The sequence below is a fragment of the Paroedura picta genome, chromosome 7 (genome assembly GCF_049243985.1).
Source record: "Paroedura picta isolate Pp20150507F chromosome 7, Ppicta_v3.0, whole genome shotgun sequence".
Taxonomy (NCBI): domain Eukaryota; kingdom Metazoa; phylum Chordata; class Lepidosauria; order Squamata; family Gekkonidae; genus Paroedura; species Paroedura picta.
The window spans coordinates 27934550-27962484 of NC_135375.1; the positions used below are offsets into that span (position 1 = coordinate 27934550).

A 27935-nucleotide genomic window follows, 5' to 3' on the forward strand; every position below is an offset into this window, starting at 1 on the left:
CCCTTCTCTTGTTACCAATGGAATCAGATCATATTTGCAATTTGTTTGAATAGCTGTCTCTCCCCCATCTGGATAACATGGAGGATCAGGAATACTGTGAAAAAACTTTGCATAATTTTTCCCTATTTAGTCCAATACTGTAATGATGGCCATTTCCTAAGGGTTATGAATTTCTATTACTATCAGTTGTTGGACAAATGCTGATTCCATAAATGTTATTTTGAAAAGCAGAACACTGACATTATTACCCTGATTTAATGAAGGCTTGATCAAAATGCCGGCAGAAAAAGGAAAGGAGTACATGGTAAAATGCTAACCTATTGAGAGATAAATAGTTCCATTGTATGGTATAGGGAAAACAACCAATCATGCAAATATGGCATCTAAAAAACAATCTTGGATTTATTCTTATTCAACTGTGTCCCTTAAACTTCGTCTCCCTTAAGCTAATTCCAATTATTTAGGAGACCTCCTCTTGGTAAAAGGTGAGAAGGTGAAAGGGCTGCAGTGGCCCAAGAAATTTTTGTTATGCAATCAAAAGGAACAAACGTAGAGATTGCTCTGTCTTCATGCAGTTGGATAACTGGGGGGGGGGGGTGGTCAGAATGCTTGCAGCCATGGGAAAGTTAATTAACATTCTTTCAGGCAGCCCTTCAAACTGAAAAGGCTTATTTATTTATACTCCATTTTCTAAAATATGTGAATCCATTGAATGTCAATCAACATATTAGATCAGGACTTAAAAAAAAAAACACCCTAAAAACACAAGACACCACTGTGACGTTTGTACATGCGAGAGCGGGGTGGGAAACAGCACTGAATGTTCCTTTGCAGGATTCACTTTGGTTTGATCAAGAGCAAAGATAAAGAACATTGTGTTTAAAACGTAAGTAGACTTTCTTCTGACCACGAACTGCACTCAAACATATACCCCACATGGTTACGCTAATTAAGCCAAGTCTAGCAATGGTGACAACTTCTGGTTTCGTTCACCAAATGTTTTTTTTTTTTAATGAGATCTGCCTTGACCAAAGATCATTGTGATTTAACATTTAGTATAAGTGAATAAAGAGTTGTTTGAGATAACTGGAAACAAATGAGAAAATAAGCTTTGAAGTTTTTGTGGAAATAGACATACCCTTAAGTATCCCTATGAAAAAGTGTCCTTCTGGACATATTGCAGACTCCACATGGCCTCGGAGTCTGTGGGTGGTTTAAGGGAACGTCAAAAATGAAACATCCCCTTCTGTAGCAAGGGATGTTGTAAATTTCCCAGTGGACTTCTTTTGATGGTAAAACTTACAATGTTCAACCATGACAAGCAGTCACGAGCTGATCACCCGGTCTGCTCATCTTGGAACCAAGCAACTTGAATGCCTGACAAACAGGTTTGCGTTGGGGGGTTCCCCCCCCAAAAAAAAAACTGCACACATACAACAATGCTGCCAACCCAAACATATCAACAACTATTAATGTTGTTAAGGTCGACTTTGTTGAATACTAAAGGGCAGGATTTTAAAAACATATGAACAAAACACAGCATTTGGTTTATTACTGGTTTTGGATCATTTGTGACTGATTCGAACACCCATTGAAACAATCTCCTGCTAATTCGAGCAGTGGCTCAGCAAGGAAAGCAGAAGTAAAACTCACATGTGCATGAAAAATCACTTGAGCTACACTGGAAGGAATACAGTGAAGCAACCTGTCAAAAAGCCATTAAGTTTAAGGAAATGCTGCATCAATTTATTTATTCCTAGTCTACATTTCTTTTAACACTTCCAAGGCAGCGTACATGCAATAAACATAAAGCCAATATCAACATAAAACCTAATATGTTTCAAAATGTTTCATGTAAACCGCCTAGAGCGTAGGGAAGGGCGGTATAAAAATCTAAATAAATAAATAATAAAATAAATAAATATTCAACAAAATGATAATAATAAATGTATTTTTAAAATAGGTGAAGCCATAGCAATCAATCAAACCACCCCAAAAAAATAATACACTTTACCAAGCAGACCTAAAGAATAATAAAATAGGAGCCACCAAAGTAGAAGAAGAAGAAATGGGTTTTATATGCCACTTTTCTCTACCTGAAGGAGTCTCAAAGTGGCTTACATTCACCTTCCCTTTCCTCTCCCCACGACACCCTGTGAGGTGGGTGAGGCTGAGAGAGCCCTGATATCACTGCTCGGTCAGAAGAGCTCTCTCAGTGCTGTGGCAAGCCCAAGGTCACCCAGCTGGTTGCATGTGGAAGAGAAGCAGGAATCAAACCCGGCTCGCCAGATTAGAAGTCCGCATTCCTAACCACTACACCAAGCTGGCTCCCAGCTTCTAATCACTGAAAGCAAGATACCCTGAACAGGGTTTCAGGACTATACTGTAAATAATAGGCAGTTCTTCAGGGAACTCCTTAGGATATAAGCCAAATAATACAAATTACATTGTGGATGCTACTGAACAAAGAGAACTTTTACATTCACTTAAATGTTTATATGTTACCAATCATCAGTGTTAGATCAAATCAAGCTTGAACTCTTCCTACAAGCTAAAATGACTAAACTGAGGCTATTGTACTTTTGTCACATTTATGAGAAGACAAGAATAATTGGAAACTATGATAATTCAAGGAAAAGCTGGAGGCAGCAGGAGAAGAGGAAGATCCCATATAAGACAGATAGACTCAGTCAAGGAAGCTACAGCCCTCAGTGTGCAAGACCTTGGTAAGGCTGTGAATGATAGGGTGTTCTGGAGGTCATTAATTCATAGGGATAGATTCAAATGGGTAGCTGTGTTGGTCTGAAGTAGCACGATAAAATCAGAGTCCAGTAGCACCTTTAAGACCAACAAAGATTCATTCAGGACGTGAGCTTTCGAGTGCAAGCACTCTTTGTTAGACTATGAACTCCTTACATCAGTGGTCCCCAACCTTTTTATCACCGGGGACCACTCAACGCTTGACAATTTTACTGAGGCCCGGTGGGGGGGGGTAGTTTACTCCTCTATTCTCAACCACTGCCCTAATGCTCTCTGATCGCTATGGTAATGTTTAAACATCCCTTCAAAATAAGATACAAATCAATGGGAACCCTGAGCTTGTTTCTTTGCAACGAGATAGTCCCATCTGGGAGTGATGGGAGACAATGACACCCGAAGTGTGTTGTAAAGGGCCGGGGGGGGGGGGGGTGAAGTAAAGGGCCGGGAGGGGGGGGTGAGAAGGCATCCTTTGCAGCCCACCTCCAATTAGTCGACGGACCACATGTGGTCTGCAGCCCACAGGTTGGGGATCGCTACCTTACATGACAGGGAATATAAAGAGCCATGTAAGGAGTTCATAGTCTGAGGAAGAGTGCTTACACTCAAAAGCTCCCATCCCGAATAAATCCTCATTGGTCTTAAAGTTGCTACTGGACTCTGATTTTATTGTATTAATTCACAGGGTTGCCTTAAGCTGGAAGAGACCAGACTGGTACTTAACACACGTACTGTCATCAGTGATTAGCAAAGGGACTGTTTCTCTGCAGAAGAGCCTCAGCTTTGTTTGCAGGAGGTCCCACGTTCAATCCCCAGCACCTCCAGCTAAAATTAGCAGGTAGCAGGTGAGGTGAAAGATGCAATGAACACAATGCCCGAGACCCTGGAGAGCTGCTGCCAGTCCGAGCAGACAATTCTGAAACTGATGGATTGATGGACCGATTCAGTATCAAGCGGCTTCACACGCATCCACATGTAAAACACTCTGAGAAAAAATGGTGCAAGCCACATCCTCCCGATGTCAGCTCCCCCGTTTACAAAGACATAGCTTGTGCCAGCAGAGAGGCTTGAGAGTGAACATAAGCAGCCAGGAGATTGGGAGCCAGCAAATAAGCGGCTTATTTTTTATTCCCAGTCAATGTGAAGGCAGAGCAATGACAAGACCTGTGGGGGTGTGTTTTGACGCAGGTTGACATTAATGATGCAGGACTACCAAAAAGGTATTACAAGGCAGTGCAACGGCTGAAGACAGGGCTCAGAGGAAACAGGAAAGGACGTGACAGGCAAACACTGAACCAATCCACAATTTTGTCCCAGCGTCCATCCATCCAGCGTCCATCCAGGGCAGTTGCTCCAATGGCAGCTGATGCTGACCTTAAACCTTACCATTCTCTTCATAGGATGGCAGCAGCAGTGGAGGCAACAATTTGCTGAACCTCTTACGAGACACTGCACATGCTCAGGGCCAGTGTATGGGTGTGAAATTAGTTAGAGCCCACAAAAAAGTGAAACTAGGTTCACAGAGCTCTCTCTGTTAGTACAAACCCAGTTGAGACAGTAGTGGGCTGTGATTTACCTGTGGTCCTCCAGATGTTCATGGACTACAATTCCCATGAGCCCCTGCCAGCATTTGCTGGCAGGGGCTCCTGGGAATTGTAGTCCATGAACATCTGGAGGACCACAGGTTGACTACCCCCTGATTTACCATACTCTTATCTTACTTTGCTCCCACAGATCACAAGATGGCATCCACAGGGTTACCCCCATCATCTCCCATTCAGATATTGATCAGAACATTGCTTAACTCCGTTTTGCCACGTGCCTTCAGATCACACCCTTTTCACAGTGGGATTTTAGCTGCCCCCTCCCCCCCCGTACATATATCCATCCGATTTGCTCCATACTGGGTGCCAGTGTAGCTGCGTCATTGTGAGCTGTTGGGTGCGTTTGTTGCAGCGACACTTAATCTTTAAGATTAAATATATTTAGGATTAAGGTGCCTGCCAGTCTAATCTGGGACTGTTATCTATCATACTCAGATGCATGTCCTGTCTTGCAAACAGAGCCTGTGCTGTCCGGAGCAATAAGAATTTTTTGTCAGCTATTGTAAGCTGTTATGGTGATGTTTTACAAGGAACGTCTTTTGGGCATTGTCCGTTGAGTGATGAATTTTGCAATAATAATGTTCTTCTTTGTAGTGAAGTTTGTATATGCTATGAGGGTAACTGCATTTTCTTTTCTTTTTTTTGCCTTATCTGCAAAAACAACAAAATTGACTGATTTAATGAGTGCTGAGCTAAGCTTGCAGCCAAATCCTTGCTCCTCTGGGACTTAATTGGGTGGTCTTGGAAAAGTTATGCTATCACAGCTTCGGTTCCCTAGCAAAAAAATTAAAATAAAATATAGGTTGCAAGACACATTACGATAATTCTGGGAATACGGTGGCTGGAACAAATTATCTTCACAATATGAATTTACAAATGTATAGGAGTTGGTTTCCACCAAAAATGATGTTTCCTGCAGCTACTGTTGCAAGGGGGTGGGAGCTGACCACCTGCACAGCAGATTGCGGTGTTGGGAGGATGGATAATGTTTTATTTAGTCCCTCCCCCCAACCACCACTAACATGGTAAGAATCATGCATAGGGAAGGAGATTAGGTTCTATAGGTCAGTGGTCCCCAACCCGCGGGCCGCGGCCCACCTTGGCGCCTGGCCGCGGCTCCCTCTCCCCGCAGTAAAAAACTTCCCAGGCCGCAAGCTTGCGGCCCGGGAAGCTTCTTACTGCGGGAAGGGGGATAGGGAATCAGGGCTGCGCCGCGCATTGCGCACGCGTGGCCAAAATAGCACATGCGCGGCACTTTCGCACAAGCACGCATGCGTGAAAGTGCCGCACATGCGCGATTCTGCCGCGTATTGCGCATGTGCGGGTGGGCAGTTGCCCTGCCGGTCCCCAGCCTCAAAAAGGTTGGGGTCCACTGCTATAGGTAGAACTCAGCATGGTTTCAATTTACTTTTTTAAAGGCTGAGAAGATCTAACCCATGTCTTGTCTAATTAGACCCTGCAGGCACAGATGGGTCGGGAATGTAAGGCCGCTGGAGTTCAATTCCACTTTTCACACACTTGAACTAGCATCAAAACAAGGGGAGGGGGATCTGTAGAGGCAGCCAAAAGCTGAATCCACACAGGCTGTAATTCCTCAATGCATAATTGTAAACATCAGGCAGTGGGGTGTTTCCAATGGTCACTGTGAACTTTCCATTTGTACTGCCGGTCCGCGATTGATCATCGCCTGACTTCTGGCAGCAATGCCTGAAGAAAAATGGAAGGGTGGGTGATGTGGGTAGCCAGAACCCGCCTGCTCAGAGCTGTTGCCCACTAAGCCCTGGCCAATCAAACCGGTTGGACATGTAGTCATCATCATCGTCATCATCACCTTTATTTTTCTATCCCACCTTTTCTGGTTGGCTCAGGGCGGGCTACAACATATTCCAATGTACAAACAATAATTACATAATTTAAAATATATGTAGATACAAATAAGTTATTTAAAAGCTGCCTCTTAAAATGTCACTGGAGGTGATAACATTGTGATGGCCAATTAGTATTTTATGATCAGTGTTTTATGAGTGCGAATGCTTCTGCATGGAGGCCAGCATTTGTCAATGTTAAATTCCTGGCCTCAACCACAGGCCTCACATGCTGAATTTGCTACTGCAGAACACAACTTACATGTCCTTGTGTCTCATTTGTCTCTTTCTAAGAATTCTCCTGTAGAGAACTGCTGTTCCCCAACCCCCACAAAGGGATACATCCCAATATTTTAAGTTTTGGGGTTGGCAAAATCTTCACAATTGGTTTGTTTTGAAATCTTCCAGTTAGCAAAAGACAAGAAGCAAAAGGGAAGCTAACTGCTCCCAAATTTCACCCAACCTGTCAACTGCTCTGTCCAGAATCCAGCCATCTGTCTAAGCTTTATAAATGCAAGTGTGTCTCATATTGAAGGTTAATGAAATGGCAAGTTCATACGTGGAATCTGATGTTTAGAAAGTGACACAAGATATGAGAAGTTAGACTGTATCTTGGATAGCCCAAGCTAGACTTACCTCCTCAGAAGTGGAGATGGGTCAGCCCTGGATAGAATTTGGATGGGAGGCCACCAAGAAAGTCCAGGGCTATGACAAGTTGGCAGGAAATGCCCAACCACCAATGAATGTCTCTTGCCTTTACAATCTCAGGGAGTTGTCATAAATTGGTTGTAACTAGATGGCACTTTCCATCACCACCAGATTATTTCTTCCTAGAGACCCCAGGAAAGGAAGATTTGACTCAGGGGAATAGGCAGGCAGAGGAGATAAATTCACATGGCTTAGAGGGACAAGGTCAGTTTTGGCTGGTTGTATCTGGAGGAAGGAGACGTCACAAGAGGTAGAAATCCAGCTTGCTTTGTTAATATGTCTTGTTTGCATTCTTACAAGACATAGGAGGAGGATATGTTTGGAATTATTATTGTAGTACTGTGACATTTATATTGATTTCAAAGGGGAAACACATTATTTCCCAGGGATTCAGGATGCCATTCCCCAGGTAGGACCTTGGGATCCCCTGGAATTATAGCAGATGCACAGGGGACAGAGATCAGCTCCCCTGGAGAAAATGACTGATTTGGAGGGTGGACTCCATAGCATTGCACTCCCTCCCTCCAATATCCCACCCACTCCCAAAGTCTCCAGGTATTTCCCAACCCAGAGCTTATCAGGAATTTCTTTCCACTACCCATGCCACCTTCGGACAATGAACACTTAGAAGACAGAATGAGCAAAACAAACACTGAAAGAAAGGTACAGATATGACCTGATCTGCCTTAGTCCGTTCACATCTAAGTCAGATTAAATTTCATTCAGATTAGTTACCCATGCAAAGTTAAAAAACAAAAAGCACACAAACAAAAAAAGGTTGTTTTAATTTTGTTGTGTTCCAAAAACATATCCTTATACTAAAAATAAAAGTGATTGATGTAGTACTAATCTTGGATGCTTTAAACTGATCCTGCATTTAGCAGGGGGTTGGACTAGATGGCCTGTATGGCCCAGCTCTAGGATTCTATGAAACTCTTTGCCAATAAGCATAGTTATGGTTATTGTCTCAGTACTACATCATCAGATACTACAACCCAGTAGACACAATGTTGCCCAGAGCTGTAAAGAATGGGCGGTATAAAAATCCAAATAAACGAACAAATTAATTAATTGATTTAATTAAATGATAGATAATGCTGAAACTATGTCTTCACTGACATTCTGGGAAGTCTTTTCTGATAAACATTTCCACAATGGAAAGAAATAAAGATGCCTAGAAGTGAGACCTCAAACCATTAGAACCTTTCAGCGGCTTTCCAGGCAACACCTTCCCTGGAGAAAAATGGCTGCTTTGGAAGGTGGAATTTATGGCATTAAAAGTTGTCGAAGTTCCTTCCCTCCCCGAATCTCACCCTCTCCTGACTCCACCTCCAAAATCTCGAGGAATTTCATAGAATCATAGAACCATAGAGTTGGAAGGGGCCATACAGGCCATCTAGTCCAACCCCCTGCTCAACGCAGGATTAGCCCTAAGCATCCTAAAGCATCCAGGAAAAGTGTGTATCCAACCTTTGCTTGAAGACTTCCAGTGAGGGGGCGCTCACCACCTCCTTAGGCAGCCTATTCCACTGCTGAACTACTCTGACTGAGAAAAACTTTTTCCTGATATCTAGCCTATATCGTTGTACTTGAAGTTTAAACCCATTACTGCGTGTCCTCTCCTCTGCAGCCAACAGAAACAGCATCCTGCCCTCCTCCAAGTGACAACCTTTCAAATACTTAAAGAGGGCTATCATGTCCCCTCTCAACCTCCTTTTTTCCAGGCTGAACATTCCCTCAACCTATCTTCATAGGGCTTTCTATCTTTCCCAACCTGGAGCTGGCAACCCTAACCTTAGGGCTAGAACTCCACCTTATTATCATCATGTGTGAGTGTGTATATGACAAAGAAACAGATTGCCTCTGAATGAAGTTGTTTTAGATGAATAATTCAGCAGTTGCATCGATCTTATCTTTGCATGGAACAAATATTCACACAACTGAATATTAATTTAGAAACTTGCCAGCACGAACTCATTAAATGCTGCCCCTTCAAACTCAGAGAAAGTTCTGAATGGCTTTTCTCATGTTTAGGTTGCTCATACTGCCAGTTCAATGAGCTCAATGTATTCCCTGTAATGTATTTTAAAAAAGCGAATGTCTCCATCAAGAAAAGCAGGCCTGCACATAATTCGGAGGGACAGGGAGAAGCCACTCCATTATACAAGGCAGTGATCCCTTAAGGGCCGTATTTCCATTTACTGTTGGGAAAGAATGCATTTCCCCCCCTTCTTTCCTTCACCAAATGACCTTCTTGGGTCATATTTTATCCTGCTTCACTTTTGGTATTTCAAAAATGAACACATGAGCAAAAGAGAAGTTACTAACATGGGCTTCCACTTTTGCAAAATGTACAGCACAAGAGTTACATTAAAGTCAGGGACATAGGAAGAACACATTTTAACACATGACGGTAACTCTCATAGTTTTCTTACAGATAGAATATAAAGAGTCAAAACAAAACCGATGCAAACTTAAATTTTTTCTGAGCTAGAACAGAAAGGCAAAACAAATTTAGGGTATTATTGGCTGCAAACAGAGTGAATCACAACCATGTAAAACTGAGGATTTTGACTTAATTATGTTTGTCTCGGTTTCTATACTCTGTCATTCTAGAGGACTGGAAAATGTTATCCTTTGACTATTATTTTTTTTAAAATTCCTACATATATCATAATACTGAGGGGCTTATCACTGACAGTTGAAACAAATGAGATTTAGCTGTACTGCCCCATCAAAGGAGAACGTTTCATTTGGCCTGATCCCAAACCAAAGTCAAACAAGTTCAGGTACAGCTAAACCAGCTCCTGAACTCACAGAACCACTCAAACCAACCAACCAACGAAAACGGAGTGGTTAGAGTCTTTGAATAAGGAGATATTGGATTTCAGAACCACCCTCATCTTTGAACACCAGGGTAAATAGCTATTTTATGCAATTACTGAGGTTGCAACCCTTTTGACTTTTTAATGTTCATATTTAATTCAGAAGGTCATTGTCTGTAAAATACCACTGCTCCTTCTCACAAATAATTCAGAAAGTGACAGACATCCCAGTGTCAAGTTCAATAAAATCTATGGATACACGAGAGACGAGGTACACACAGCTGAAAGTCAAGTGCTTTTGACATTATATTGGGTACGTTTCCGGCTATTGCGGCCTTCCTTAGTTCATGTTCTGAACCTATAGAAAAATTATTGTCCAACAAAAGGAGATCACAAAATTCCAGTACTACTTAATCTTTTTTAAAAAATGAAAAGAAAGAAAAAGATGACCGACATCATGGGACAAAAGGCAGCTGCTTGAGAAGACCAGCTATTATTGGCGGAAAGGGTTCTGATCCATGGGGCACAATCTACTGGGAAGTTCTGTTGAAATACCCTTGCTAACAGGGGACCATATTTCACTGAAGTGTGCCCTCTGCCAGACAGTCTCAAGAATGAGTGTTAGGAACTATACCAGTCCACTTGATTGACAGGCGGAGGAGAGTCGCGTACAAAGCACGTTGTTCTCCTTTGCCATTTCCAGCAGCAGTCGTGGAGGGTGAGAAGTATGAAAAGGCAGCAGACTAGAGCGAGACAGCAGAAAGTTGAGGAGTGGCCAGGAAGTGCGATATTTAGTGCTACGCCATTCAGCTGGCCTAACACTATTTTTACTGCTATGCGGAAATGCCCTGGATCTGCCAGACCCATAGCTAATTCAGAGACTGCTGAAATGCAATTGATGCTGAAGCTCAAGACAATGTAACCTCCTGGACTGAACTGAGACCTAGGTTTCCTATCTCAGTAACAGCTCCTATTTCTCCATGCCTACTACCCCTCTGCATCTCACACCTAATCCACCTAATTCAATAACATCTGCTATTGTCATTCACTTGCTATTGTCAGTTGGATCTGAACTCCAAGGACAGATGGACTTACATTCTAGTTGTATCTGAAGAAGCAAGCTATCACTCAAGAAGGATCATATCCTGCCATAGATTTTGTTAGTCTTTAAGATGATAATGGACTCTTCCTCTTTTCTACTCCTACAGACAGACTAACATAGTTGCCCATCTTGATCTAGACTCTACTCTGTTACTCTGCCTACTACATGACTACACTAGCATGTCCCATTGAAATAGATAAAATGTATGGAAATGGGCAGTTGAATCTTTTCTTGGCATAGAAGTTAATAGCAACACCTGTTCCACAACTATCTATTAAAGAAATGTGTCCCCCTCCCCCAGGCAACAGGCAACAATACCAAATTCTAAGAGTATAACATTTTATTTTTTTACTAGGGGCAAAGCCCGTTGTATCCAAGAATACAACGGACACTAGAGCTTGGCAGTGGGAAGAGGAAGGGGAGGAATTGTCTAGTCTGTAAGGGCATGGGGTTGAATGTGTGTGCTGTGTGGGAGGTTGTGGTAGCATGGTGGCAAATGAGGGCATGGGTGTGGAGATATGGGTGTCAAGAACCTGTGGTGTGGAATGTTCGTTGAGTGTGGGAGAGGACTGACCTTTGGGAATTTTGGCGTAGTGGTTACAGATGAGCTTTCCAGAGCCATGTCCTCAGATATGTGAAGGGAAAATCAGACTGGAGACTCTTCTTAGGGGAAGATTACATGGCAACCAGTTCCCCCCAGTTCTGCATCATTTCCCTTCTTGTGTGAATTAGGCCACAGACACCGAAATGCCCCTCTGCCCTAATACACACGGGGTAGTCACAGTACACAGGTGTCCACCCTGTTCCTTCTTTTCCATTTTTTCACTGTTGATAAAATGTTATGTGCCCACATGCTTCTTTCATGGTTGCTCCTTAGAAGAATGGATTTTTGTACCCTATTGCTTACTACCCAAAGGAGTCTCAAAGCGCTTCACAAACACCTTTTCCATTCGTCTCTCCGCAATAGTCAACCTGTGAGGTATGTGGGGTTGTGAGAGATGTGAGAGAACTGGGAATGGGCCACAGTGACACAGCAGGCCTCAGGTGTCTCAAAGCATTTTCCAATCGTCTTCCCTTTCTCTCCCCAATGCAGACTCCACATGAGGGAGGTGGGGTAGCAAGCCTCACAGGGAAGCTGGCAATCCTAAGAGGAAGACACTCTGTGCACAGCAGTCTTGACCTTAGTAAGGCTTTTTATACTGTTCTTTTAATTTGTCAGGCCAAGGTTATTTGCCAGTTACTATTTCAGTTACGATGTGTCTCCAGACATTTACTTGTTCTCTATTTACAGTTTCAGGCTGTAAATATTTATTTAGATCTTCCTGCACTTTCCAGACTCACAGAACTGATGCTGGTCTGCCTGTCTGTGCCCCAGAATACAAACAGTTGCTGATAAGGGCTGGCCATAACCCATAGGCCAGGAGGGACACTCCTGCACCACTCCCTACCAACTGCGGGCAAAAATGGCTCATTTGAAGGCTGGACTCTGAGGCATTGTATGATTTTGAAGTCCCACCTGCAAACCTCCAGGAATATTTCCAACCCAGGGGTAGCCGACCTACAGGTGTGGCCTGGAGAGCTCCTGGAATTACAGCTCACCTGCAGAATATAAAGATCAGCTCCCCAGGCAGAAAGGGCTACTTTGGACAGGGTTGTGGTAGAGAAGAAACATTTAAGGCTTCCCACACAGGTTGTTGTTGAATTGAAAGACTTGAGGTCTACTGCACAGGGTTGTTGTGCAGATGAAACAGGAGACAAAATAGCCAGTTTCTTCTGCAGAATAATGCTGTACAGTGGCCTCAAATCTGCAGAGAGTTGCAAAGAAGAAAGACACATGGCTTGGCTGTGTCTAACCCCCGGCCAGAGCAGTATTTTAAGTGAGAAGGGGCTTTTCTGTGGCCTCCCTGTCAGGCAACTGTTTGGCAGAAGGGGAAAGTCCCCCCCTCAAAAGGAAGGCCCTCAGGCTCCCCTGCGTTGCTCTCTGAAGGAAAATGTCTCCCTCCCCTCAGTCAGGGCCTGTCAGAGGTTCCTTCGCAGCATGCCTGAAAGGGGGGGGGGGGAACCTCCTGCCAGCTCTGTCAGGATTCTAAGGCAATTTGCAGTGGGACATGACAGTTAGGAGAGCCTTGGGACAAAAAGGGCTGGTGCAGCTTGTCCAAGCCTCTGTTCTCATCCCCCTTGGCAGCCCTACTGACCTCCTCTCTCTGTGGTGGGCAGGATCAGACTAGCAGCCAGACTGGGCTGGGTGAATGGAATTTTGGTCTGTCCTGGTGAGGGGCCAATAGGAAGGCGCTTCGCGCGCCTCCCCACTGGCTGCTTGGCCCTGGATGGACACTCGGAGGGCCCAATCAGGAGCCGCTTTGCGGCTCCTGATTGGGCCCTCTGAGTTTTTATCCTGGACAGGGCCTGCCCTAACTCCTCCCCAGGTGGCCTTACCCTTTTATTTAATACCGCAGGAGCAGTTAAAGATTATTTGATAATTTATAGACAAACCCTTTCTAAGTCTCAGGGTGGTTTCCAATATATAAAACCAGGCAAAAGTATCTATGAAACATTCTGTAAACGGCCAAATAAGGTAAATATCTATTTCCAGCTGCGTTCTTAACCTCCTTTGGCCCAGGCAACTCACTAGTATTCCTGCTGTATGCACTGCATTACTACAGGTTATATACATTCTTGTTAAATCCTTAGTCACCTAATGAAACAGATGGTGAACTAGACATTTCTTCAGACAAAACCAAATGACAGAAAGAATGAGGTCACATTTATTATTATTTTAATTTTTTAATTATTATTATTATAAGAAATAAACCCCCCCAAAGATTTTCATCATAGAGGACTGACGGCACATCTTTTGATCCCATAGCTGCACACATTATGATTATAAAATGAAGGTCCAAACTGGGAGCTCTATGGGGTTGCTAGCACTGCTTGGGCCATTCCGGCCAGTTTGCTCCCAGACTTCTCTAATGTCCCAAGCTCTCCTTAAAAAAAAAAAAAGCACATAGTCTTCCAAAGTATGGCTGGTTCATAACCATTGGTCATTCTAATGGGACTCAAACCCGTATGGGATCAATGAAAGTTAATTGCAAGCAGTGCTTGATGGGAGACGTACATCATACACATTCTCATATAAGTGAGAATCAGCTGTTTATTACACAATGCACAGTTATAACAGAGTGATTTAATTTACCAAAGTTATGTGGGGGAACAACAAGGAATTGATGTACGGGCTCTCTGCTGGCCTTCTTGGACTAGGCAGAAGGAAATGTGGGAGGAGATTTGGTCTAAGGAGGGAAAGGCCATGGGGCAAGATCATTAAGATCAATTGACCAAAACCTGCTCAAGGTCCCCAGCCCCAAAAAAGTAAAACTGGCTTTGACGAGGGCCAGTGCTTTTCCAACTCTGACCTCAGTCTGGTGGAATGCTATTCCTAGTGAGATCAGAGCCCTGTGGGACCTTAAACAATTCCAGAGGGCCCGTAAAACAGAGTTATTCCACCAGGCCTATGGCTGAGGCCAGGAATGACATCATGAAAATGCTGGCTTTCCTGCTTGAGAACCTCCCTAACCACTTATAGACAACACATCACCAAACCCTTCAGAAGATCTGAAACTGTAAAATGGGCAGCTTTAATATACTTTTAAAGCCTAATTAATGTAATTGTTGTTATATATGTATCATAAACAAAATGGACACTGGCCAGGAAAAGAAGGGGTACAAGATTGAAAGACACGATGACAGCTGAGCCATAGGATTGCTGAGAGTCAGACAAAACTGACTGACTAGCATCATCATATCTGTATCGTGTTTTTATCTGATGCTACCTGCCCTGTCAAGTGACAAGAGTGGGATATAATAATGAATTATTACCACTGTTGTTGTTATTCAAGATGAGGAAAAAAGCATGCCAAAGAATAAGGAACAATCTGAGCAAACTTGAGTCAGCAAGCCCAATGAAATTAATGACGGAGGAGTCAGCTAGGGATGCCTGAGAAACGCTACCTACTACAATTGAGTGCTCAAGAAATCTGATGTTACCAGTGATTGGAGAAGAGCAAACATTCTGCCAATGGTAAGAAAAAGAAAACACACCCAGCAAGACAAAAATCATTCCAAATCTTGAAGAAAGCACAAATAATATAAACTCGGAAGAACAGCAAATATTTCAGAAGCAAGCTAAAAGTTCAACAATGATCTCAAATTAAAAAAAAATTCAGACAACAACCCCATTAACTAAAACGAGAACTGTATGTGCGGTGAAGAGCTTCAAATGGTAACGCAAAGCACCACAGGCTGTGAGGACAGAGAAGTGGCTGGTTCACCCCCCTCTGTTGTGATGTGAATCTGATTCTAGGCTCCAATCCTAAGGCTGTTTATTTCCAAGAGTCTGAAAGCAGAAGTTTCACCTCGGATTGTATTTGTCACATTGGATGTCATCCAAATCAGTACAAAACCCTGCAGATTTGGTCTTGGATCTGAAGCTGCTCGTGAGGCAGGTACTTGATGGGCACTGCAATGCCGAAATGAGAGTTCAGCACAATTTTTGCTTTCAAGTAGAATCTGAAATGATGCCTCTTCTAAGCAAGTTGGAGAAGGAAAAAAAAAAAGAAGCAAACTGGTTAGTCAGTCCTGGTATGTACTACAAAGCAGAGAACTATGTGTGCAAAGGAGTAAATCAATCCCATATTTACTGAAAGTCAAGCGGAAAATTACATCTGTGCTGGTTAGATAAAGGGAATGGATCCTAGGAACATCCTCTGGCATGATTTTTAGGCGGCAATCCTGTTATTGTCCTCTCTCTTACGTTATGTTATCTCTCTCTTACATTACGTGACCTCTCCACTGAAGAGAGGTGCAGGGAGGCAGCATGGATAAGAAATTGAGGAAGAAGTTACTGACAGTGGAAACTAGCCATGGAAAGTGAGAAATAAAAAGCTGGAGAGTTAAAATTCAGCAGGCATAATGTGCATAGTTAGCTGGTGTTCACCTAATTGTTCTATTTCTTCTGGTTGAAGTGCTGATAATGGTATCTTGAGCTCTATCGTGTAAAGCAGTGGTCCCCAACCTTTTTATCACCGGGGACCGGTCAACGCTTGACAATTTTACTGAGGCCCGGGGCGGGGGGTAGTCTTTTGCTGTCACCTGAGCCCCTGTGCTCCACTTGCTTTCCCGCCGGCACCCCCCCTCACTGGGGGGCGCTGCCAGAAGCAGCTGCGCAGTGCCACGTCGAGGGGGAGACCCAGCCATGGTGGCTGCTGGAAAGCACCAAAGGGGAGCCGGCGGCCGAGTGGCAGGGCAGTCCCCCAGGCAGCAGCCGTAGAGGAGGACGAGGAGGAGGAGCCGTGGCCCGGTACCGACTGATCCACGGACTGATCCCAGTCCCCGGACCAGGGGTTGGGGACCACTGGTGTAAAGGATAAGACCAATTCACTAGTTTTTTTTCTTTGGGGAAGCCCCCCTCCCCAATCACTGGGGGGCCTCTGCAACTGCTATAGCTATATGCTGGTAATCCTACATATTGGTATTACCTTCTCTCACCCTTAACTCCCCCTATACATTAATTCCTGCAACTTCAAGCTTCTCCAATAATTCTGCTTGGATTTCACAGCTCCATCAATCTCAATTAACTTGCCTTTCTTACTCTATCCTCCTCTCTTTGTACATGCACACATATGTGCCGTCAAGTTCCAACCAACTTATGACAACCCCAACAGGGGGCTTCCAAGGCAAGTGAAAAGCAGAAGGGGTTTGCTGTTGCTTTCCTTTGCAGACCTTTCCGTGATGGTCTCCCATCCAACTACCGTTGACAAACATCCACCCTCTAGAACAGTAACAAGACTCCTTTGTCTTTGACTCTTCTCATTGTTCTTATTGTTTTGCCTGCACATTCAAACTACTTCCAAAATATGTTTCTTCTCTCTTTACAAAAATAGTGCTCTTTCTCTCCGCCCTTCTGGCAAAATCATCTGATGTTCATTTTGCTTGTCTACACCCTTTCTCTCACTTCCTTTAAATCCTTCCTGCCCCCCCCCCCAATTCCTTAGCTCCCTTTCCCAAGTGAAGTTAACCCTAAGCATGTGGCAGTGACATGAACACGCATTTCTTCTCATCTTCTGTGGCAGAGTGGAACCCTACCATCATGTCAATCTATCCTTGTATTTCATAAAGCTCTGAGCATACTGATGACACTGAATGATGACAACCCCAATCAAGTGAAGTAAGTTTGCAGTTCAAATATATCAGTTATAAATGTGACATTTATAGTACAGCTCTCCGGTGTTTGCATATATCCTACTTATTTAGATAGTAACTTGGTTTTCAGAATTTATTGTGCAACAGGGCCCTGACCCGGATGGCCCACGTTAGCCTGATCTTGTCAGAAGTTAAGTAGAGTCAGCTCTGGTTAATATTTGGGTGGGAGGAGTCTGGGGTCATGATACAGAGGCAGGCAATGGCAAACCACCTCTGTTTCAACTGCCTAAAGGGTTTGCAATAAGTCGGCTGCAACTTGATGGCACTTCCCATTAGATACTGTTCTGAAAGACAATATATTCTTCATTTATCTGGATATTTACATTTTGCTTTTCTCACTAATGAGGAACCAAAGCAGCTTATGAGAGCTGCTTTTTTGGTTACCCCACTTTTTACTACCCGAAGGAGTCCCAAAGCGGGTTACAATTGCCTACCCTTTTTCTCCCTCTAACAGACACCCTGCAAGATAGGTGAGGCTGGAAGAACTCTGAGAACTATGACTGTCCCAAAGTCACCCAGCTTGAGTGGGGAATCAAGTGCAATTCTTCAGATAAGAGGCTGTTGCTCTTAACCACTGCACTCAATGTTATCCCTCAATAACCATTCTGTGACTGGTCCAAGTCACCCAGCACACTGCCATGGCTGAGTGGGCACTCAAACCCAGGTTTCCCTGGGTTTGAGTGCCCCTCTAACCCAATTGTTCTCAACCTTCCTAAATCCGTGACCCTTTAATACAGTTCCTCATGTTGTGGTGACCCCCAACCATAAAACTATGCAAGTGTTCTTTCACCAAAATTAAACCAACACTGACCAATGGCGTGAAGATCCATTGTTCATTATTGTATATAAATTGTTCCCCCCCCCCCCGGGTTGCTTACAGTTCAGTTTTGCATCTTGTCCCACCATGCCGATATCACAGCAACAGTGGCGGTGCCCCTAGCCAAGCTGCTCACCCTGCCGCAACCCCCGTGAAAAGGTTGTCTGACCCCCAAAGTGGTCCTGACTCACAGGTTGAGAACCACTGCTCAAAATTATTATTCCTCTTTGCAAGATGGATGCCGGAAACTAGCAGATGTGCCCAAGGCCATACAAACATCCTGTACACACACAGGTCATGAACAGGAGCCTCTCTGATCCAAGCCCAATTGCCAATCAGCCTAAAAAGTTAGAAGTTACATGAATAGATATAGTTACTTCCTTGTGCTCCTTTCCCAGGCACCTAGATACTGTAATGTTTTTTTAATGAATGTACATATGCTACACAATTTTAATAATAATGCAAAAATTAAAATTAAATTTAAAATGCCACTGCAAACTGCCTTCCAAAGGAACATTTACACATTGACACCATTAAGTTATAACAGGGAAGAGTGTTCTTTTCTGCCGGCAATAAATGAAGATGCGGGGTCATTTTTATCATTGTAAGAGCTATCTTGGCAAATGCAAAATTTCTTTTGAGTCAGCAAGGGCTTATTAAAAGAGTAATCCCCATACATTTAGGACATGGTCCAGCTAATTCCAGTGATTTCAATGGGAGAGTTAAGTACGTGCTTAAAATCTTTTCCATTAAAATCAATTGGATTTAAGGGCATTGACTTTAGCTGCATCTTATCTGTCCTTTGGGACTTACTAGAATCATGCTAGGAAGAAGACGAAGGCATCACAAAATATCTTTCAGACTACATTGTCAGCTGATGTGACACTCCTAGTGTTGTTGTTTTTACAATCACTCTACCATTAGTCTATTCGATACTGTACTTTCATTCCAGCCACTTCTTTCATGAATGGGGCACTTTCAGATTAAAAGTGATCAATGGGATCAAAAAGCTGCTATACCCATCAACAGCCCCTCATGATGTATCTGAACTAAAGGTGGGTAACCTAACGGCTGACCCCCCCCCCCCAAACAAGAAAATCGCGCACATAGAAAACTGGATTGATTCAGAGAAAGTTCTCATCTAACTTTATTCCGGACACACAAGCATTGAATATGAGGGAAGCGGTTTTCTTGTTGACATGTGACTGAATTCCAGCATGTGACTCTACCATCTGTAATCTAAAGTAGTGTGGTCCTGCAGACTCACCATATGTTATTCTGACATACATTTTGCATCTCAGTGCATATTACACTGGCATTCCCAAGTGGCTTTATCAATTTAACTACTTTTATATCCAGTATTTTTTCCACTGTAGAACTCAGATATGTATTGGGTTTCCAGGAGGTCTACCATCCAGGTGCTGAGTAGAACCATATCTGCTTAGCTTCAGCAAGATGGCTGGATCACAGGCCTTCCCACATAGCCATAAGGTTGGATGCAGCTAGCCTTTTTACTGAATCTTCCCTAATTATCACAGCTCTTGTCTCATATGGCTTTTTGGCCATGCTATGTCCCATGATCTTTGGCATAGCCAGTTTGAGTAGCTAAAAATGCAAAAGTTGGTTGGATCCAACCAATTTTCAAAAATGGATACTGTGAGACAACAGTGTAGATTATTTATTCCAAAATTATAAAGTAATAGATCACCAGGGTGTATAACTCTTATTCTGAGAGCTAAGGAAGGAAGGAAATTGAGCTGACATGTTAGGAATTCCACACTGGCTACATACATAGTGTGGTGTAGTGGTTAGATGCTAGATTAGAATTGAGGAGACATAAATTTGAATCTCCACCTCAGTCACAAACTTCATCTGAGGCTAGTCTCCCCTCCCCTTTTCTCTCTTTCGCTCTCTCTTCCTTTCCCCCACAGCCAAATCTACTTCACAAATAGAGAAGAGAATCAAGTACTCTACTCCGAACTCCTTGGAGAGTGGGACAAAACATCACAGACAGGTAGTATTCAGTCTCAAAGCCCTTGTCACTGGTCATTTGAGGAGCAATTTGCTGGAATGCTATGAAAAACATAATCTTGCCTACTGTCTCGCTGACAGTGGAAATGCCCGCAGTGTGTTGTGTATAAGTTGCACCATACAAGACTAGAGGGCAGCCAACAACTGTTTACCACAAATGACAACAGCAACACCCGCATCTATCCACAACTAAAAGTCAGAAAAAAACGAATGCGACCCTCCTGAACCTGCACTTAAAACTGTCTTTAACACAGCTGCAAGCTCATCGATAGTTATAAAATTCTGTAAACTAGTAAAAACATGAACTGCGTGAGGCTTCCTTATGAAAAACGAGACAGCTAGGAAGCTCTGACTTTTACAGAAGGCTAAATTAAAGAGAGGAAGGGAATGCGACGGGGGTTTTCGGTTTCTTTTGTTTCGTTTTTTTGGAACCAACAATAACTGGTCTCTGCAATGGACTGAAAGTATCTGTGACGCCAGTTGGGGTTTTGCCTGAATAAGGGCTGACGACTGACTGCAGTGTTTGGTCCGTGGTTCTCTGAGGGTTGCCCCCTTTGTGCGCTTCCACTGAAGAGCTGGCAACAGCTCACTCCTAGATTACTAGCAGTGCCGCGTCGTGTGCCTGACGTAATTCGACTCCAAATCCAAATGCTTCTTTGCGATGTCATGCCAGAAGCATGACACTTGTATACAGAAAGGATCAGCGACTTACCTTGATGTGCTATTTTTCGTACTTTTAGTGACGTCACTGTACCCATTGTGACTACTTTATTATCCATCCTGGGGCTTAATAAAGAGAGCCACGCTGAAAAGGCTGGCAGGCTAAGAGACAGATAGTTTTGCAATGACTACACAACTGGAGTGTGCAAAAATGAAGACCAGAGCATTTTTACAGTTAGAACGCATCGTATCATGTAGCTTAATAAAATGTCACTGACACATTTCTCTCGCTGTGCCGCTGAAGCATGCATCTTTAAAAGGATGCCTTAAGTCAACGTGACAGAAAGGGAGGCATTTAGGAACAAATTAAGATGTCCATAAGTAGCAGAGACATTACCCTTCCTGATCAGAAGTTCTGAAGAGTTTCATTTTAAAAAGAGAATAATCATATAAACGCTTCAAAAGCTGTTTAGAAAAACTGAAGAAAAATAAGTTTCTTGTTCCTATTAGTCCAGGCCTCTTTCAAGAAAAAAAGAATAAAAATACACTGATCTTCCCCACCCTACCCTTTCCCAGTTTTTAAGGAGAATCCATGAAACAAAATATCTCTTTCTATCGATCTACTGTGGTCTAATTTCTCTCACCATTTCTAACATCAGCCATCATTTGGTCGATTAAATGCGGGGGGAGGGGGGATGAGAGCAAGATTTTTTCCACACACACAAAAAACAGTGGACACCATCTGTCTCCTTACAAAATGACAAACTCGAAAGTTTTTCACGTGGTATCATATATTGGGTAGAGAAAGCTAAACGGTGATCTGCTCCCCACCCCCAATGATAATAGAAGTTAGAAGGGTGACCCCCCCCCCAACCCGGCTGACCCTGGTAACTCAAAATCTTTGCAAACTGCATGCAAAATTTATCAACATGCAAGTTTAAAAAAGAATCAAAGCATTTGGGAAACGAGGAATTCTGGATAGGAAGGAACACATTACCAAGTTGCGTCTGCCGTTCTTAAGGAGCTGGTAGATCGAGATCTTGGCTTCATAATAATGCTCATCTTGCAAGTACAATCCAAAGTATTTTAATTAGGGAAACTTCAGTTGTCTTTACACAGCTCCCACACCACATAGTCCATTCGGGAAAGAGGCTGCTTTAAAGATCCAAGCTTTCTCCGAAGCATACTCCTGGCCACAACCCAGCTCTGCCAGACAAATCCTAAAGACACCGGAGCTCTGTTTGCTCCCTCCTTGCTGCCTGTCCGCCGGCACTGTTTGGAAGTGACAGCGCTCTTCTCTTCTGCCTCTTGCATGGCCAGGGGGAGGAACCCTATTTTGAATCTATTCTTCATCTAGGTCACATGGGAACCAAGGCAGCTGAAAGAGCCTCTTGATCGTTGTTTTTTTTTTGCTCTCGCAATCCTATAATAACAGGTTTAAAGGTCAGCCGCATTCTAAAACGGTTGATGGGGCAGTAAAAGGAAAATGGGAAAGTGAGGCATTGGAGCACCCGTAGGTATCCGGGGGAAGCTTCCCTTTCAGAGGCATGAAGGAAAATGGGCTGCCCGTTTGTTTCAAAGCAAACCTGAAAATGCAACTCTGCACTCTCTTTCTGAATGCACCCCCCTCCCCCCCCCGGCCCCGGCTGCCTCGTCACTGCCAAAGGAGGAAAAAGAACAAAATCCTTGCATTACCTTTTATCAGGATCAACCACAATGACAACAGAAGACTGTGCAAACTTCTGAACTCACCAGAACTCTTCATCAGGCTAAACTTTACAACATTTTAAAAGACGGTGGCGTGGGGAGCACATCTTTTCAGGCTACAGTGCTGTTGTTTGGGTTTTAAATGGACCATTACACTTTTTTCTACTTATGGGGGGGGCAGCTCTTCAGTGCCACAAAGCCCAAAGCACTGCTACAAGGCTAAGTGATCCCTGTCGAAAGCATTATGACAACACAGGGGAGTCTCAATTGAGGGATGTATGCAGTGATTTCATTTATTTAGTTAGTGCCTTTTTTTATCCTGCGCTTACACCAAGGAATTCAGGGCAGAAGACTTTGTTCTCATCTCCCCCAGTTTTCATCTGCACAACAACTCTGCGAGGTAGGTTAAGCTGACAGTGACACCATGAGCTTCATGGAAGAACAAGGATTAGAACTTGGGTCTTTCAACTCATAGTCCAGCACTAACCACTTAACTTCAGCCCTCTTCCGCTCTCTGTCACACACTCACACAAAAACACATATACAAGAGACTCACTTAGACTGATTATGCTTGGGCTGGGAAAGGCGGGACAGTGCCTGCCTGCCAGTGGAGCTAATTCCTACTTATGTATGATGCCGTCACCATCCAGGCCCCCCGTGGCCCTAGCCCGCATTAGGGCAAGGGAACATGGACTCTTCCACACTCCCTGTCTTGCTGCAGCAGCCATCAGAGGCTCAGCTGGGCCAGGCCTGGCTACAGTGTCCCAGCAGGGACATGAAACACGCTGTTCAGCTTCGCAGTTCTGCGGAGCTGAATGAGGCTTTTTTAAACCCCCCACTATCCTACTATCACGTGGTGGGACCTCAATGTACCCCACTCCTCCTGCTGCTGCCACGAGGTACAGCAAACCTTTCCCACCCCATAGTTGTGTGTGCGCATGCACAACCGTGGGGCAGACTATGTGTGCAGGGGGATTTCGTCCTCTGCACACACATGTGAAGCGGTAGGGCATACTGCCCCACCACTAGGGGTCAATGGCAGCCCTGTGCAGCCGCCCCCATACATAATCGGTCTTAGTGTTTCACATACAGAAACAGAGTTAGCAGATCATATAGCATAGACAAGCTTCCTATTACCTGTTGCACAAGCCAGAAGTGACAGTATCAGACGTTCTATGATTTACAAATGTCTATGGTTTTACATAGACTTTTTGTGAATTCTAGAGCACTTCTTGCCACAGCTGTTGTTTTCGTTTTCAGTGTGTGCTTCATTCTTCCCATTTCTTCCAACATGGGCATGGTGCAAGGTCTCTCAACATTAGCAGGGGGCCCAGCATCCGTATTCACAACTCGGTGAATGCTTATTTAGACATGGGACCTATTGAGTTCAATTTAATTTACTTCTTATTAAGTACCCTTAGAGTGACAGTTCCTGTTTTGTACATGGAAGGTAGGGTTCCCAGCTCCGGTTTGGGTAATACCTGGAGAGTTTGTAAGTGGAGCTGGGAGTGGGCAGGATTTCGGGAGGGACCTCAGCAGAGTATAAGGCTATGGAGTCCACCCTCCAGAGAAGCCATATTCTCCAGGGAGACTGATCTCTATTGCCTGGAGATGAGCTGTAATTCCAGGGGATGCCCAGGTCCCACCCAGAATCTACATCCTTTTTAAACAGCCTATCCACCCAAACAACAATTTATCGTTTTTATAGAACTTCATGCTTAATGGTAACCCTTCAGAAATTCTTTCAGCTGATATGTCCAGTTTGCAAAAAGCATTTAATAAAAATGTTTGTGGCTATATGAAAAGAAGGGGCACATCTATGTAAGTGCAGGAGATATTTTTGTGAATCCGTTTTGAAGTTTCCTTTGAAAATTAAAACAACATTAACAAGTGATGAAATGCAGAAGATCTGTTCTCCTTGAAACAATGGCTCAAAACCAGCAGATGACGCTGGACAAAGGATTAAGTAACCATTTTGAAAACAACACCTTTGAGGTCCAAACCCAATGGTGTACCTTTCCTACAGTATGTTAATATCTGAAACAAAATTTCAACAACAAGGTTTTCATCCCTACCTGGATGGATGCCTGTTAATCTCTGAAGGCATCAAACAGAAGTTGCTTATTGTTATTTTAAGATCTAGAGAACATTCACTGTGGTCTGTACATACTATTCTTTGGCAGGAATGATCCTGTCTGCCCCGCAGGCTTATGCCAATCATGTGTATGCAAATTGTTCCAGGACAGCCGAAAGGATTTTAACGGGGCTTCGTGCTACTCATTCCTTTGTGCTTCAAACTTTTATTATTTTCTCCAGTACCGGTTAGTAACAGACACTTCAGGATTTTAAAGGGGATCCGACCTTCTTACTTGAAAGAATCACCAATACAGCAAGGCCAATAAAAATGACATATTAAACGTGGGAGAGTCAACAGGCCCCGTCAATAGCTAGATTTAAAGACATTACCCTAGGAGATATTTTACTGAAATGCAGCTTTGGGTGGATGCAAAGTTAACTGGAGTAGCAAAATTTTCTTTTTACATTTACTTTATTTATACCACACTTCTCCCATGGGGCCCCCACAGTGGCTTACAACATTCTCCCCTTCTCCAGTTTATCCTCAAGCCAGAATTGTGAGGTAGGTTAGACTGAGAGTGCGTGTCTGCCCTAAAGTCATCCAGCAAGCTTCCATGGCAGAATGGGAATGTGAACCCAGGACTCCAGCAGTCTAACCACTAAGCCACGCTAATGCTTCGTCCACAGGATGGGCTGCGAAGACGGTTAGGGTCATTCAAACTTTGACATATATCTAACCAAAGCTGAATCTAGTTTGAAAGGACAGCCTCATCGGTAGCTTAAAACAGTGGTCCCCAACCCCTGGACTGCGGTGCCGGGCTGCGAAGGCCTCAGCGTCAGGCCGCAGCTCCCTCTCCCCGCCCCCCCTGCAGCGAGAAGCTTGCCAGGCCGCGAGCAAATTGGCCGCTGAAGCGGGGCGGGGAGAGGGAGCCACGGCCGCTGGCATGCCGCCTGCGCAAACGCGCACGCATGTTTGTGTCCGTCGGGGGCGCAAAAGCACACACGCAGCAGTTTTGTGCCCCCGCCGGACGCAAACGTGCATGCACAGCAAGTCCATGCATGCACGTTTGCGCCGGGGCTGCCATGCATGCGCGGGGCCCCAGGTCGCCCTCTCCCCCCACCACGGGGCAGTGGTCCGCAGCCATGGGAAGGTTGTGGACCGCTGGCTTAAAGGATCTCCTTGTCAGTATGTGAGAAGTCTAATTTTTTCTCCATACTACATTTATCAGGGGTTTATAACCCCTATTTGATAAATTGAAACAATGATCTGACCCAATTCTGTAGAAAATTTGGGTCAGAGGCAATCATGTAGGCCCTCCACCCGCCCTTCCCTTAAACTGAAGAGGAATTGCCCCTCGCTGTTTAAGGAGTCAAGAGGGGTGAATGGCCTCAGCCCATTTTTCCCCTTCTTCAACTCCCCCCTCCCATCTCCCAATATTTTTTCCCATGGGCTTCCCAGTTTTCTTTAAATCAGGTTGATGCTTACAAGGTTCAGACTCATCTCTGTTTGAAGAATGCACAAAGACTACCAATATACAAGCACACCAGTGACAGTTCCAGAATCGCTGTAACAGTTCTTGAAGAAACAGCTATTTTAGTCTGTTATTTCTATTTTTAAAAATGCATTCTATAAGCCAAGTACATAGAATATACTGTAAAGTTTACATATGATGTATTTATTTATGTTTGCATCCCATCCCCTACCCCTCCCTGTCCAGTATACATCATTCTCTGCTCAGATTTTCCTCACAACCACCCTGTCTAAGGCTGGTTAGGCTGAAAGAACGAGGGACAGAGACTGGTCAAATCATCCACCAGAGAGTAGGCATCTGAACTTGCGTTACCCGGATCCTAGTCACTCAAACTACTACAGCAAACTGGCTTTCAATAGTAAGAAGCACCTTGACTGATATGACCCTTTATGAAGACCGTACTAGAAGAGTCTTTGTGCAGTTCCTTCTAGTCTCAATTCATAATAATACACTGCAGTGTTTCTTTGTGTGCATTCTCAGCCGTTCATGTTAATTATGCAAATAATCTTTGTAACACCTCTACAAGGGAGGACAATACTGTCTCCTTGAAGAAAGGTTAAGGTTGAGCTACTATGGACCCCCTTTCACCATGCCTCCATTCTTCCCAAAAATCTAATCCATACCCCTCATTACAGCTTTCTTCTTCCTTCCCAACAACAGAGATGCTCAAGTCTTGGGTCTTCTTGTGCTCCTTGTAACCCCATCGGAATCTGAGAGCCCAGGAATTTTAAGAAAGTACCACGGCAACTGCAGAGAGGTTATTTGGAAGGGAGGCAGCAGGGCACAATTTTCTTACACTCAGGTTTCTCCGCTGCTCCAGGATCTCTTCCCACTAAGAAATTATAGACCATCAATGTCTTGAGTTAGCATGCAACCTCTCACAGACTGTGGACGTTGGCAGGTACCCAAATGTGCCGCCTACTGCCTCTGACCCTGTAACCTGCATAAAATCACCATAGCAGAGGTAAGGTGTAAACCAGAGCTTGCCTTAGTTCACAGGCACTCTTGGGTACCCTGCTACAATAGCTCTAGGCTTGCAAAGACCATGTGGATGTGTCTTTCCATGGTACAGCATCAGGATCTCAAGGACACCACTGACAGCTGCTCGTAAACATGTATGAGGTCTTAGAAAACAAAATAACCGAGTCTTTTCAAAGAGGGAGAATGGAGAGAGGGAGGAAAAAACCCTATCTAGATCTAAAGTGCAATTTTGGAACACTTGCGTTTGTGTTGAAAATGAAATTTAAACAATTTACCCAAAGAATCCAGAAAGCTGCCATATTCATTATGGATAATGAGTTGCTCTCTGTTATTTACAGCGATGCCAGGGCTGACCTTTCACAGCACAGCCACAATTTTTCAAGGCCTGTTTTTTCCTCCTCCCCTCCCCTCCCCTCTTTCAGTGCTTTGCAGCATCTTCCAGTGGAGCTGGTGAAGGCTATTTTTAAACAATTTTAAAACAGTCCCAAAGAGTAAGACAGTTCTTTGGACACTTACTTGAAAAACCTGGTTTGTTTCAGAAAACTTTCCAAAATCCATAGTTTCTAAAATAAACACGGAAAATGACAGAATAGCGCGCATTAAAAATAGGGCTTGCCATAGAAGAAACAGATCCGTTTTCTTGCTGGTGCACATCCCTGTGTTGACACTGTGTGGTAATCATGGCTATAAGGAGGCCTGGAGACTGCAAAGCACATCACTGTTTCCAACAAAGACTCTGATATTTTTTCCCTACTCAAGGTCATGGAATGTGTTAGTAACTGCTTGTTCCATATAGTAACCAGGCATACAGAATTTAATTTTAGCAGCTGTTTGGAGGTATGGGGAAACACGGAAGCGTTGTTTTTTTAATGTGTGGGAGATCAGGAGAAAAGCAAATTCTTAATTTTCAGATGATTTGCAATACCCTAACGGTCCCTCCTTTAATAAATCATTGCTTAGAAAAATCTGGGGCATTGAAATTAAGGGTTTTTAATGAGCAGACGGTAGTTGAAGC

General features: G+C 43.9%; 1 protein-coding gene across 17 annotated transcripts in view; it reads right to left on the reverse strand.

Annotated features, from left to right (window-relative positions):
• Nucleotides 1–27935, reverse strand: part of PDE4D (phosphodiesterase 4D) — a 709981-nt gene that overhangs the window by 154940 nt on the left and 527106 nt on the right. The window contains exon 1 of one of the 17 annotated variants that reach the window (XM_077347186.1): nt 21622–21900. The exons of the other annotated variants lie outside the window; for them this stretch is intronic. Coding sequence (XP_077203301.1) covers nt 21622–21686 — 65 coding nt within the window. The 5' untranslated portion in view covers nt 21687–21900. Of the gene's footprint in view, nt 1–21621; nt 21901–27935 lie in introns of those variants that run through there. 17 annotated transcript variants of the gene reach the window in all.